The sequence below is a fragment of the Lonchura striata genome, chromosome 8, assembly GCF_050655825.1.
Source record: "Lonchura striata isolate lonStrDom1 chromosome 8, ASM5065582v1, whole genome shotgun sequence".
In the NCBI taxonomy this organism is placed as follows: Eukaryota; Metazoa; Chordata; class Aves; order Passeriformes; family Estrildidae; genus Lonchura; species Lonchura striata.
The window spans coordinates 984,927-996,304 of NC_140710.1; the positions used below are offsets into that span (position 1 = coordinate 984,927).

At 50.4% G+C, this 11,378-nt stretch overlaps 1 protein-coding gene across 1 annotated transcript; it reads left to right on the forward strand.

Annotated features, from left to right (window-relative positions):
* Positions 1-203: 203 nt before the first annotated feature.
* On the forward strand, positions 204-10,204 carry ZRANB2 (zinc finger RANBP2-type containing 2). Its single transcript, XM_021535605.3, has 10 exons — positions 204-312; positions 453-505; positions 1,061-1,169; positions 2,060-2,142; positions 2,997-3,073; positions 3,381-3,518; positions 4,322-4,488; positions 6,503-6,589; positions 7,942-8,106; positions 8,632-10,204. Exons 1-10 carry the CDS (start codon positions 257-259, stop codon positions 8,693-8,695), a joined length of 999 nt encoding a protein of 332 aa, XP_021391280.1. The 5' UTR covers positions 204-256; the 3' UTR covers positions 8,696-10,204.
* Positions 10,205-11,378: the final 1,174 nt, after the last annotated feature.

An 11,378-nucleotide genomic window follows, 5' to 3' on the forward strand; every position in this document is an offset into this window, starting at 1 on the left:
TGTTCCCCTTTTTCCCTTTTTCCTTTTCCCCTTTTCCCTTTCCCGCCCCGCGCTCCCCTCACGCCGCCCTCCCCGCCGCCAGGGGGCGCTCCCTCCCCCTCCCTCCCCGGGCTGAGGCGTCCGCGGCGCTGCCTGAGCGCGGCGGGCGCGGCGGCGGGGCGGCGCTCAGGCGCGGCGCTCAGGCGCGGCGCGGGGCAGCCCGCGCGGCGCAGGGCCCGGGTCCTGCGCGTGGCGGCGCGGCCCGGCCCGGCCCGAGATGGCGGCCAAGAACTTCCGCGTCAGCGACGGCGACTGGATCTGCCCCGACAAGAAGTGAGGGCAGCGGGGCCGCGGGGCGCGGCGGGGCGCGGGGGGCTGCGCGGGGAGGCGGCTGGTGCCGCGGGTGAACGGCGGGGGAGCCCCGCGGGTTCCGCCTCCCTCACCCGCGGCCCTGTGCTCTGCTCCGTGCCCAGGTGTGGCAACGTGAACTTCGCCAGGAGGACGAGCTGCAACCGATGCGGCAGAGGTGAGAGATCCCACACGCGCCCTGCACCGCGGCTCTGCCCCTGACCAGCGCTGAAACCGCCGTGCAGCCCCAGGGTGTTCGGGAGCTCCTGTGGGGTTGTTTAAAACACTCTGAAATCGCTGTGCACCCTCAGGGTCTTCGGGAATCCCTGCGTGAAAACACTGTGCAGCCCTGGGCTGCTCGGGAGCTCCTGTGGGGTTGTTTAAAACACCCCGAAATCGCTGTGCAGCCCCAGGGAGTTCGGGAATCCCTGTGGGGTTGTTTAAAACACCCCGAAACCACTGTCCAGCCCTGGGCTGCTCGGGAGCTCCTGTGGGGTTGTTTAAAACACTCTGAAATCGCTGTGCACCCCCAGGGTGTTCGGGAATCCCGGTGTGAAATCGCCGTGCAGCCCCAGGGAGTTGGGGAATCCCTGTGGTTCTCTTTAAAACACCCCGAAATCGCCGTGCAGCCCCAGGGAGTTGGGGAATCCCTGTGGTTCTGTTTAAAGCACCCCGAAGTGGCTCGGGCGCGTCCCGCGGCCGCTGTTCCATCGCTCTCTGTCTGTCCCCGCAGAGAAGACGACGGAGGCCAAGATGATGAAGGCTGGGGGCACGGAGATCGGGAAGACGCTGGCGGAGAAGAGCCGGGGGCTGTTCAGCGCCAACGACTGGCAGTGCAAAACGTAGGCTGGGACACGCGGCTGCTCCTCCCCGGAATTCCCTGAGGCTGGGGCAGCAGCGATCCCTCCGGGCCCTGGGATGGAATTCCCAGAGCAGCTGGGGCTGCCCCTGATCCCTGGTAGTGCCCAGGCCAGGCTGGACAGGGCTGGAGCAGCCTGGGGCAGAGGGAGGTGTCCCTGCCAGGGCAGGGTGGAACTGGGTGGGATTTAGTGTCCTTTCACACCCCGACCAGCTGTGACTCTGAGGTTCTTGGATGTGGCAGTGGCAGTTGCAGTGAGCCCTGGCAGGGCAGGAACGGAGCTGGGAAGGGGCTGGAGCCCCAGGAGGGGCTGGGGGAGCTGGGGAAGAGCCCTTCTGTGCTCCTGTCCCTGCTCCTGCCCCTGGAGCTGACACCTTCCCCAGTGCTCTGTCCCCACCCTTGTGTTCCCGGGCTGCAGGGGAGGTTTGTTCCCATCTGAAGGATAAGGTTTATCCTCAATCTGGAGGATGTTTTATTCCCATGCGAAGGATAAGCTTCTGTTCTCATCTGGAGGATAAGGTTTCATTTCCATCTGGGAAGATAAAGTTTTACTCTCAATCTGGAGGATGTTTTATTGCCATTTGAAGGAAAAGGTTTTATTCCTATCCGAAGGATAAGGTTTTATTCCCATTTCAAGGATAAGGCTTCATTCCTATGTGAAAGATGTTTCATTCCCATTGAAGGATGTTTTATTCCCATTGAAGGATAAGGTTTCATTCCCATCTGAAGTATGTTTCATTCCCGTTGGAGGGTGTTTCATTCCCACTGAAGGGTGTTTTTTCTCCACTGAAGGATGCTTTATTCCCATGGGAATGCTAAGGTTCCATTCCACTGAAGGCTGAGTTTCATTCCCATCCCCCTGTCTCCCTGCAGCTGTGGGAACGTGAACTGGGCGCGGCGCTCGGAGTGCAACATGTGCAACACCCCCAAGTACGCCAAGCTGGAGGAGAGGACGGGTGAGCTGGGGGTCCTGGCTGCTGGCCCTGCTGCCAGAAGGGCTTGGGGATCAGAGGGGGCATTCCTTCTTTTCCTGGTTCCTACAAGGTGCAGGAGTTTCGGTGCTGTGGGAAGTGCTGGCTCCGAGTAGGATTTTGGTGGAGAACATTCTGCCTGAGCTGCCCCCGAGTTGGATTTTGATGTCAGGGCTTTGGAGGCAATGTTTAATTAATCTGCAGAGGCCTCCTGTGGGCTGGCCACGAGCAGATAAGGCTGTTATCTGCTCAGGAGGGCTGGGGCTCAGTTTCAGCTCTCCTGAGGGAACTGGGGCAGGATCTCCTTACAGCTCCTGCACGCTCCCCTCTGTACCTGGGATCAGCCAGGGAATTCACCGCAGGGATGGAGCAGGGCAAGGAACTTAGAGCCCAGGGTGGAACACAAAGGCACAGAAATAAAGGAGCCTAGAGAAGAGCACAGAGCTCATTATTTGAAAGGAAAAACAATATTTCAGTATTGAGTATTGTGGAAATAGTAAAGGAAATTAAATAATACAATCATATTTCATATAATTATTATAATTGCAAATAATATATCCATGTATTTATTATTTAAATAACTTATTGAAGTACTCTACTTTATTAAGTAAGTACTTAATTAAGTTGATAAATACTTTTAGTGGTCCTAATCCATTATTTTAATTGGATTTGTGAGAAACTGCATTTAATAAACATGCGTGGGAACAATTCATGTTCCTCCTGAGATCCTGTTCCGTCCTTGTGGCAGATTTGTAATTCCATGAGGGTTTCCAGAGCCCCTGTGGGGTTTCTGTGCTGCAGCAGCTGAAGGCTTTGTGTTGTTTTGCCCCTTTTCCAAGGCTACGGAGGAGGCTTCAATGAACGGGAGAACGTGGAATACATAGAGCGGGAGGAGTCTGATGGGGAGTATGATGAGGTAAGGAGGGGCAGGGATTGCTCTGCTCTGGGGAGACTCTTGTTGTGTTTTTTAAGGATATCCCATAAAATTGAAATACAAAATGCTCAGATTCCCGTTCACCTCTCTGGAGTCTCACTGTGCCCAAGACGAGCGTCTCTTTGAAAGTTCCTTGTTGCTAATTGGTGTTCCACAGTGCTCCATTTTCCCTTGGGGGAAGCTCTTTAAATCGATGATTGTTTATTTTCCTATAGAAGTGTTATCAAAAATACAGTTGGTGATTGTTTTTGGTTAAATCCTGTTCTAACCCTGGCATGAAATTCCTCAGTTTGGGCGCAAAAAGAAAAAGTACCGGGGGAAGCCGGTGGGTCCTGCCTCCATCCTGAAGGAAGTGGAAGATAAGGAATCTGAGGGGGAGGATGAGGAGGATGAGGATGAAGATCTCTCCAAGTATAAATTGGATGAGGTAGGATGGTTTGCTGTCTTGAAGCAGTTTTTAATCATGATTTCAGTGCTGCCCAGGAGCAGGGGAGGGGCTGGTCAGTGTTTTCAGCTGCCTTTAGAGCAGAGCTGTGGCAATAACGGTGCCCAGAGCTGCTGGAGGAGATGTGCACAAGCTCTGCTTTGTTCTGAACACCTGCACTTAAAAATGGGCAGTTTCTGAAAGCAGAAATGACAAGAGATGAGAACCCAGAACTCCAAGATCTTTATTTGGAGCCCGGATGTGTGGTTACCATGTATAGCCAGTGCTCTTGAGTTTTCTTCCTAGCCTTTTAAAACCACATCAGATTTATTTTTTATAAAACGAAATAAAATATTCTGAGGGTTTTTCCCATATTTTCTGAGATATGAGTATCACTTATTGGATTTTCCACATCTTTGGGCAGCAGCCCTGCAGAGACAAGTGCAGGTGGTCGTGTTTTACACAGCAGTCACCCAACTTTGCATATGAGATCTGTCTCTGCAGAGTTGGGCTTTGCTTAGAGATTCTGAGGGTGAAGATTCATTTAAAGTAAGTGGTAAAAAGGTGTCTGTGTGGTCATTAACTTCATTAAATAACGCGGAGGCAGGGGGTTGTTGCAGGGTTTTTATTACTTTGGTTCAAAACCAATTTTCAGTCACTGTTCACCGCTTAAAATTGTGGGGTCTGGTTAAATTCCGTTCAGTTTTCAAAGGCCGGGAAAGAGCAGGAGGTAAGGGCTGGAACCAGTAAAAACTGCAGGGAAGCTGAAAGCAGTGCCTGAGTTTGCTGTGCTGTGCCTGTGGCAGGATGAGGATGAAGATGATGCTGACCTGTCCAAGTACAACCTGGATGCCAGCGAGGAGGAGGACACCAACAAGAAGAAGAAGCCGCCGAGGCGCAGCCGCTCCAAGTCCCGCTCCTCCCGCTCGTCCTCGCGCTCATCCTCTCACTCGAGCTCGAGGTCTAGGTCCAGGTAAACGGGTACAGGTCCAGGGTAACGCCAGGCAAAATGTCAGTATCTGACTTCCTTCTTTACTCTATTGATTGCCTTACACTTGTGTGATGTGTGAATAACTCTCCATTTACAGAGGTGCTGATGCTCTGCCTGAGTGCAGCGGGGAGGCTCCGTGGGGCTTGTGCCTTGTTGTAGTGATTTCAGTTGATGTTTGGTGAAATCCTCCCAAGAAATGGAATAATGCAATTTATTTTCAGGTTTTCAGGCTCGTCGGCCGTGCGTGGTTCTGTTGTTGGACAGAGGGTGGCACTGCTGCAGTGGGAGGAGGTGGCAGAAGAGGCAGTGGCAATGCAGCCCGGGCAGATTCAGGGAAAGGACACAGGGGGAATATCCTGGGAATAAAGACAAGAAACTTGAACTCAGGTTAATGGCAAGTGACAAAGCTCTAAATGCAGTGCCAGTGCTGTCAGCACCTTGCCATCCCTGGAACTGTCCAAGGCCAGGCTGGACAGGACTTGGAACAGCCTGATCTGGCGGAAGGTGTCCCTGCCCATGGAACAGTGAAATGAGATGAGCTTTAAGCTCCCTCCCAACCCAAACCACTCTGGAATTCTCTAATAACACTGAAGGTTTATAGGGGACCTCACAAAGATCTGCTGGGCATGCTTAAGCTTTCTCATTGCCATTCCAATTCAGTAATAAATGAACAATTCAGTCAGTGCTTTGAAATTGGGTGATGTCAGTTTTGGAGCTTCTGAGCTGCCTTATAGCTCATGCAAGGAGGATCCTGATAATTCAGAACCAGCTCCCAGGGTCAGTTATTTCACATCTGTGAATAAACAGTGAAAGTTCAAGTTTCTTCTGATCTTCCCAGCTTCATCATTGCCCCTCTGTGCTCTCAGTGCTGTCACTGCCCAGATTCTGCAGCCCCTTGTGACCAGGGGCAGGCCCCAGCCTCTGGCTTGGCTTCTCCCCAGGTTGGCTCTTGCTCCTGCTGCCTCTTCTGTTCCTCAGCCTCCCCTGCTTCCCACTGCTCAGAGCACTTGGTGTGCAGTGCTTGGCTGGGGGGCTCCAAGGACACTCAAAACCTCACCTGCCCATAACTTTGGTCATTAACAGTGATAAATATTGACATTCACAAATATTATCAGTGAAGTAAAAAGTAACTTGTCCTAACTGAGATTTCAACTTTCTCTTGGAACTCTTTGCTTTTAGCTACAGATCATTTGAAATACCAGTTAGCATTTCTGGATGCTTTTTTTGTGGGTTTTAAAAATGTTTAAATGTATTCCTAGCTAGGAAATGTTCACACTAATGTGTCCTGCCCAGTAAAATGAGAAAGTTGTGGTAACAGTATAAACTCAGAGGTTTGAGAGCAAGTAGAATACATTTTACCTGAAAATATTATTAGAATTTGTTTAAAATGCTTTTGTTTCCAGGGGTTGCTGAAACCTGCTGCCGTTATAAATTTCTCATGTGGTTTGTGCTTTAGAGAAAATCCATCAGTGAAAAATTGGGAAATAATTGTGGCCACTTGCAAGTTGTGTTGGATATGGCAGTATTTTAGCCCCAAATTAACTACTTAATTTATAATGCAGGGGAAAATCTTTATGAAAGTTTGAAGGTGATGACAAAGTGCTCGTGAGAAGTGGCTGGGGGAAATTTAGCAGACCAACCCTGATGCTCTCATCTGCTCTGCCTTTCAAGGAAGCTGATGGGTTTCCAGTTAAGGCACAAATTAAAGCATTGATTTCATGAAATAATGAGTAGATAGGAAGTTATTTCTTTTTGGCAGGGGACTGCAATCCTGTTTAATTGTTGTGCTTCGTTTTAGGAACCATAAGCTAGAGCTGACTTTGTGATGTTGCTGTGTAGAAGTGTCTGGTTAAAGCGTGCCGTGGTGATGCTGGGGCAGGAGGGCAGTGGTGGTTTAGCACTCACACGGTGCTGCTGCCTCCTGCCTGCTGCTCTCAGGAGCAGTGACTGCTACGGGCCAGTCAGGCACTGGAAAAGATCTCCCGTGTTGTTGCAGGTCCCATTCCAGGAGTTCTTCCAGCTCCAGATCGAGGTCCCGCTCCAGCTCCAGGGAACAGTCGCGGTCCCGTGGGTCCAAATCCAGGTGAATGAGGTACCAGCCTGTCCCTGCACAGACACAGGGTACAGGCTGCAGCTGCTCTGGTGCCACCGAGGCTGTGCTGCTCAGACAAACATTAACTGCTTTTTATCTTGGAAGTCAGACTTGCTGGCTCTGCACCGGGTGTTCCACCACAGCTGTGTTCACTGAGGAGCAGAGTTTTGGTGCAAGAGCTAAGTCTGGCCTAAGCCGGACGAGCGGACGCCACCGAGCTGCAGTGGAGGAAGAAGGATTTGAGTGCATGGTTCCCTGCTGCAGGCATTTGGGTGCTTTTCCTGTTTCCACTGGGGCTGCTTGAGCTGGAGGAACGTTAGGAATGCTGCTGTCCTTCTGGTTTTGTGTTCAGTGAGAATTCTGTGTCTCCCACGAGACGGGGCAGCCATTCCTGTACAGACCTGGGGGAGCATAGGGAAATGTTGGCAGGAGATGGTGGGAGAGGCTGAGAGCAGTCAGAGTGATTTGTGTAGAGCATCACTGAGCTGGGCAGGGCACAGGAACAAAAGCACATTTGAGGTGTCCTTGCACAGGCATTCCATTGGCAGAACATTCCCTCTGTGGTGGAATGAAGGGCTGTCCCTTCTCCGTGCATTCAGAGAATCCCAAACTTCCAAATGAGGAAGCTTGGGTTAGGAAGAACACTCACAAATGCTGCCACCACCCCCTGGGGGCAGGCACGTGCTGTGGATTATCCCGTGAGGGTCAGCACAGGATTGAATCCATGCTTTTGGGAAGAGGAGAGGTGCCCCTGTGCCCCACCAGAGGGGCACTGTGTTCCAAGAGACATTTTTAAATCTTCTGACTCCGTTCTGAGAGGCTTTTTGCAGTATTTTGGTTGAAGAAGGTTTTTTAGTCTCGTCACAAATGTAGTTTGAGATCTGTAAATGCAACAGCTGGATTTGTTCCTATTGACCATGCAGTGTGAAATGTCCTTCAGGGTAAAGTGCACCATGGTAAATCAGCTTCAGATCTCTGGTTTCCAGGTTATTCTGATGTGGGAATTTAACTGCTGAGGAAGGTCCTTACAGAGGCAGCTTCCCAGCAGTCGCCCAGTGCTTTTTGCCAAAACGGCTCATTTTGGTGAATGCTGGGGAGAGCTTTCCAAACCACTGGTGGTCCATTTATCAGGAAACACTGCTGAGCAGAATTTCTTAGGCAAGCTGCCCTGGCAGCAGCAGGGTTCTTGGCAGAGTAAGTATGGAAGCCCCTCGTGTTTGTTTTCCACACCCCTGGAGAAAACAGAGTAGTGAATGCTGATGAAAACTGTCTCTGCTTGTTGTGTCTTTGTGCCTTCTCCATGATCCCAGAATTAAATGTGGTTTATTTCTCAATCAATAAAGATCCAGCTCCAGGTCCTACAGGGGGTCTTCCACCCCAAGGAAAAGATCTTGCTCCAGCTCTCGCTCCTCATCTTCCCCGGAGAGAGGCAAGAAGCGAAGCCGCTCTAGATCCTCTTCCTCTGGTGATCGCAAAAAAAGGCGCTCGAGATCACGGTCGCCCGAAAGGTTTGGGTTTATGTAGCATAAGAATGGCTGTATTGACATGTGTGATGGTTTACTGTAGTTATCCAAGGATGAGATTCACTGGGAAGCAATTCAATCTGAGCAGTTATTCTCGTAGTAAAAGCAGTTTCCTCACTTGCCCTACTCTTACTTTTGTTAACCCCTCTGTAATTGCTTTTTTTAAATAATTTCCCCCCCCCACTCCAATGAAATTCCTTCTGGTAGGAGCACGTTCTGTATAAAGACCTGGCTCACCCTTCTTTCAGTTTGTGATGACAGTGTTAATGTGTTCATTATTGAATTATTTTCCTTAGTAAATAGTGCATTGAAATAGAAACTGTATTCCACTCTCACTATTAAACTTAGACTTTTAGTGTTTATTTAGTGGCTTAGAATTACTTGTATATTCTTGTAAGGCCCCCATGAGATATACTTGGCTTCCAGCTATGGTAGGATGCTGCTCAAAGTGGGTGCCAGGATGAATCTGAGCTCATTTCTGTGCATGCTTTCTCCATTTGTATCTTGCAGACGCCGCAGATCTTCCTCCGGATCCTCCCATTCTGGTTCCCGTACGAGTTCTAAAAAGAAATAATGTGTAAAAGCTCACACTTACAAAAACCCACCAAAATTCCAGTCAGTGCATGAGACATTTTTAAGAAGTTGGTGTCTTACTTGGTCAGAAGTGCTCAATCTGCTAGTAGAGGTGCATGTCTGTCCTGGCTTTCTGGCAAACTGCAGCTTTGTTCATCCATCACCCAAACCCGCAGTAGCATTTTAAGCCATAAACTCCCCGGCACAGGGGGAAGTTCTGTGGTGTGGGGGGGGGGGTTATTATTTTTCCAGATCAGTTCCCCCACTCCTGGCTCCCTCAGCTGGAGGAGCAGGTTGGGAATGTCCTGGCACAGCTCTTTGTGCAAGGAAGAAGCCGTGGGTTTTCCAGAGCAGGACGGAGCTCCCGTGGGACCACAGCAGGGCAGGGCTGGGGGCACCCGGGGCCAGCAGCGGGGCCGTGGGCTGAGCAGTTTTTGTTTTGCCACGTAGCAGTGCCAGAGCAGATGGACGCCCCTCTCTAGCAGCAAACCCCCAGCCCATCATGATTGCAGAGGGAATTGGCCTCGTTCCTGGCGAGGGAGGACAGTGCTGTGGCTGTGGTGCTTTCCAGAGCCCGGACTCCGGGCTCCCTCCTGCCACACGGATCAGGTGGGATCTGCTCGGGCCGGAGCAGTGTGGAACTGCTCCTTGGAATCAAGGCAAGCTTCCGCAGGCCGCCTGTAAAATTCCCTTTGGGGCTGACTAAAATTTGCAAGGTATCTTAATCTTATTTTTCTTTAAAAATGAGAATGAATAAACTGTGTAGAAGGTCCTGGCATCTTCAACGTCTTCTTCATCCATCATTCTTTTTCCCTTCAACATAATTTATGGCTTAAAATGCTTTATGGAATCCATTTTGAATATAAAACTTGGTCTCTCTTGAGCTCCGTTTGGTTAAGAAAGGTTTAAGTTTCTTCAGTGCCATCACAAGGTAAGTATGGTAAGGAAAACTTATTTGTAAGCAAGCAAAGAGCAATATACCTTCATTTATTTCAGTAATAAAACTGCCAGATTTGCTGCTTGTTTTGATAAACTGCACAGAAACAAACGGAGCAAAAATGAAAAACTCCATTTGGCTTTTTTTTTCTCTTTTTTTTCTTCTTTTTTTTGAGCCATGTCTTATGGACTGGTCTAGAAGCAAAATGTTTTTGGTGTAGAGGTATTTTGATAAATCTCTTTGCAGAAAAAATGCAGTTCCTTCTTTAATGCTTTCTTTTCTCTCTAATTTCCATGCTAAATGTGTGTAGGTTGCACAAGAGCAGGTTAGTCTGTAACTGTGCCTCTGACTTCAACTAAACTGTAAAACCAGATCAAGTAGACGCTCTGTTGTTAGCCTTGGGTTTTCTTGTGCTTTGTATTCCAATTGTTGCTGTACTTAACAGATGGGAGGTTTTAAATTTAGCAACTGATAGGCCACAGGCAGAGGAGGAGGAGGATGGTCCGTTTGGCTTAGAGAACGTGTAAGGCAAAATGATGCTGTAGACAAGTGTAAATAAAACTGTCAGCCAGCTGTGCTCGAGTGCTTTGTCCTGGGGACACTCAGATTCCCTGTCACCTGCACCCACCCTGTCACCTGTGCTGACCCAGATCCTCATCAGCTCACCTGGCCCATGGCTCTTCCGTGTTCCCATCGTTGCAGTCCTTTAAGTCTTAAAAATTATTTTTAATTTCAGCAGCAAATGAGCTTTTACAACTTCCAGGTGTTCCCACAGACTCATGGAATATCTTGGGCTGGATGTGACCCACAGGGATCATTGATGCAGATACCCCAAAATCCTACCCTGGGCATCCCTGGCAGCATCCAAACTCTTCAGAGCTCTGGCAGCCACTGTGCCTGTTCCCTGGGGATCTGGGCAGTGCCAGCACCCTCTGGGGAAGAGCCTGTCCCAAAATCCAACCCAAACCCCCCTGGCCCAGCCTGGGGCTGCTCCTCTCACAGAATCCCAGAATGATGAGGCTGGAAGAGACCTCCAAGGTCATCAATCCAGCCCATGCCCTGACACCTCACCAGACTCCAGCACCGAGTGCCATGGCCAGTCTCTAAACACATCCAGGGATGGTGATTCTACCACCTCCCTGGGGAGACAATTCCAGAACTTTATTATTCTTTCAGTGAAAAAAATTTCCTAATCTCCAACCTCTACCTTCCCTGCTGTAGCTGAGGCTGTGTCCTCTGGCTCTGTCAGTGCTGCAGGTGGAAGAGACCGACCCCACCTGTCTGCAACTCCCTTCAGGAGCTGTGGAGAGCAATGAGGGCACCTCTGAGCCTCCTCTTCTCCAGCCTGAACAGCCCCAGCTCCTTCAAACTGCTCACAGGGCTGAACAGGCTGAACAGCCCAGCCTGAACAGCCCCAGCTCCTTCAGATGTTCCTCACAGGGTTTGTGCTCCCAGCCCCTCTCCAGCCTCGTTGCCTCCTCTGGATGCTCTCGAGCATCTCAATGTCCTTCCCAAACTGGGGGGCCAGAGCTGGACACAGCCCTCGAGGTGTGCCCTCACCAGCGCTGAGTACAGGGGAGGAATGAACTCCCTGCTCCTGCTGGCTGCACCACTCCTGATCCAGGCCAGGAGCCATTGGCCTTCCTGGCCACCAAAGCACATTGCTGGCTCTGCTCCTGTCCCTGTTCCTGGAGCAGAGCCCGACCCCCCGGCTGTCCCCTCCTGGCAGGAGCTGTGAGAGCCACAA

Coding starts and splice junctions, on each gene's coding strand:
- ZRANB2 (XM_021535605.3), top strand. CDS start 257: ATGGCGGCCAAGAACTTCCGCGTCAGCGACGGCGACTGGATCTGCCCC. Junction 1,170..2,059: donor AACGACTGGCAGTGCAAAAC/GTAGGCTGGGAC, acceptor GTCTCCCTGCAG/CTGTGGGAACGTGAACTGGG. Junction 2,143..2,996: donor CAAGCTGGAGGAGAGGACGG/GTGAGCTGGGGG, acceptor CCCTTTTCCAAG/GCTACGGAGGAGGCTTCAAT.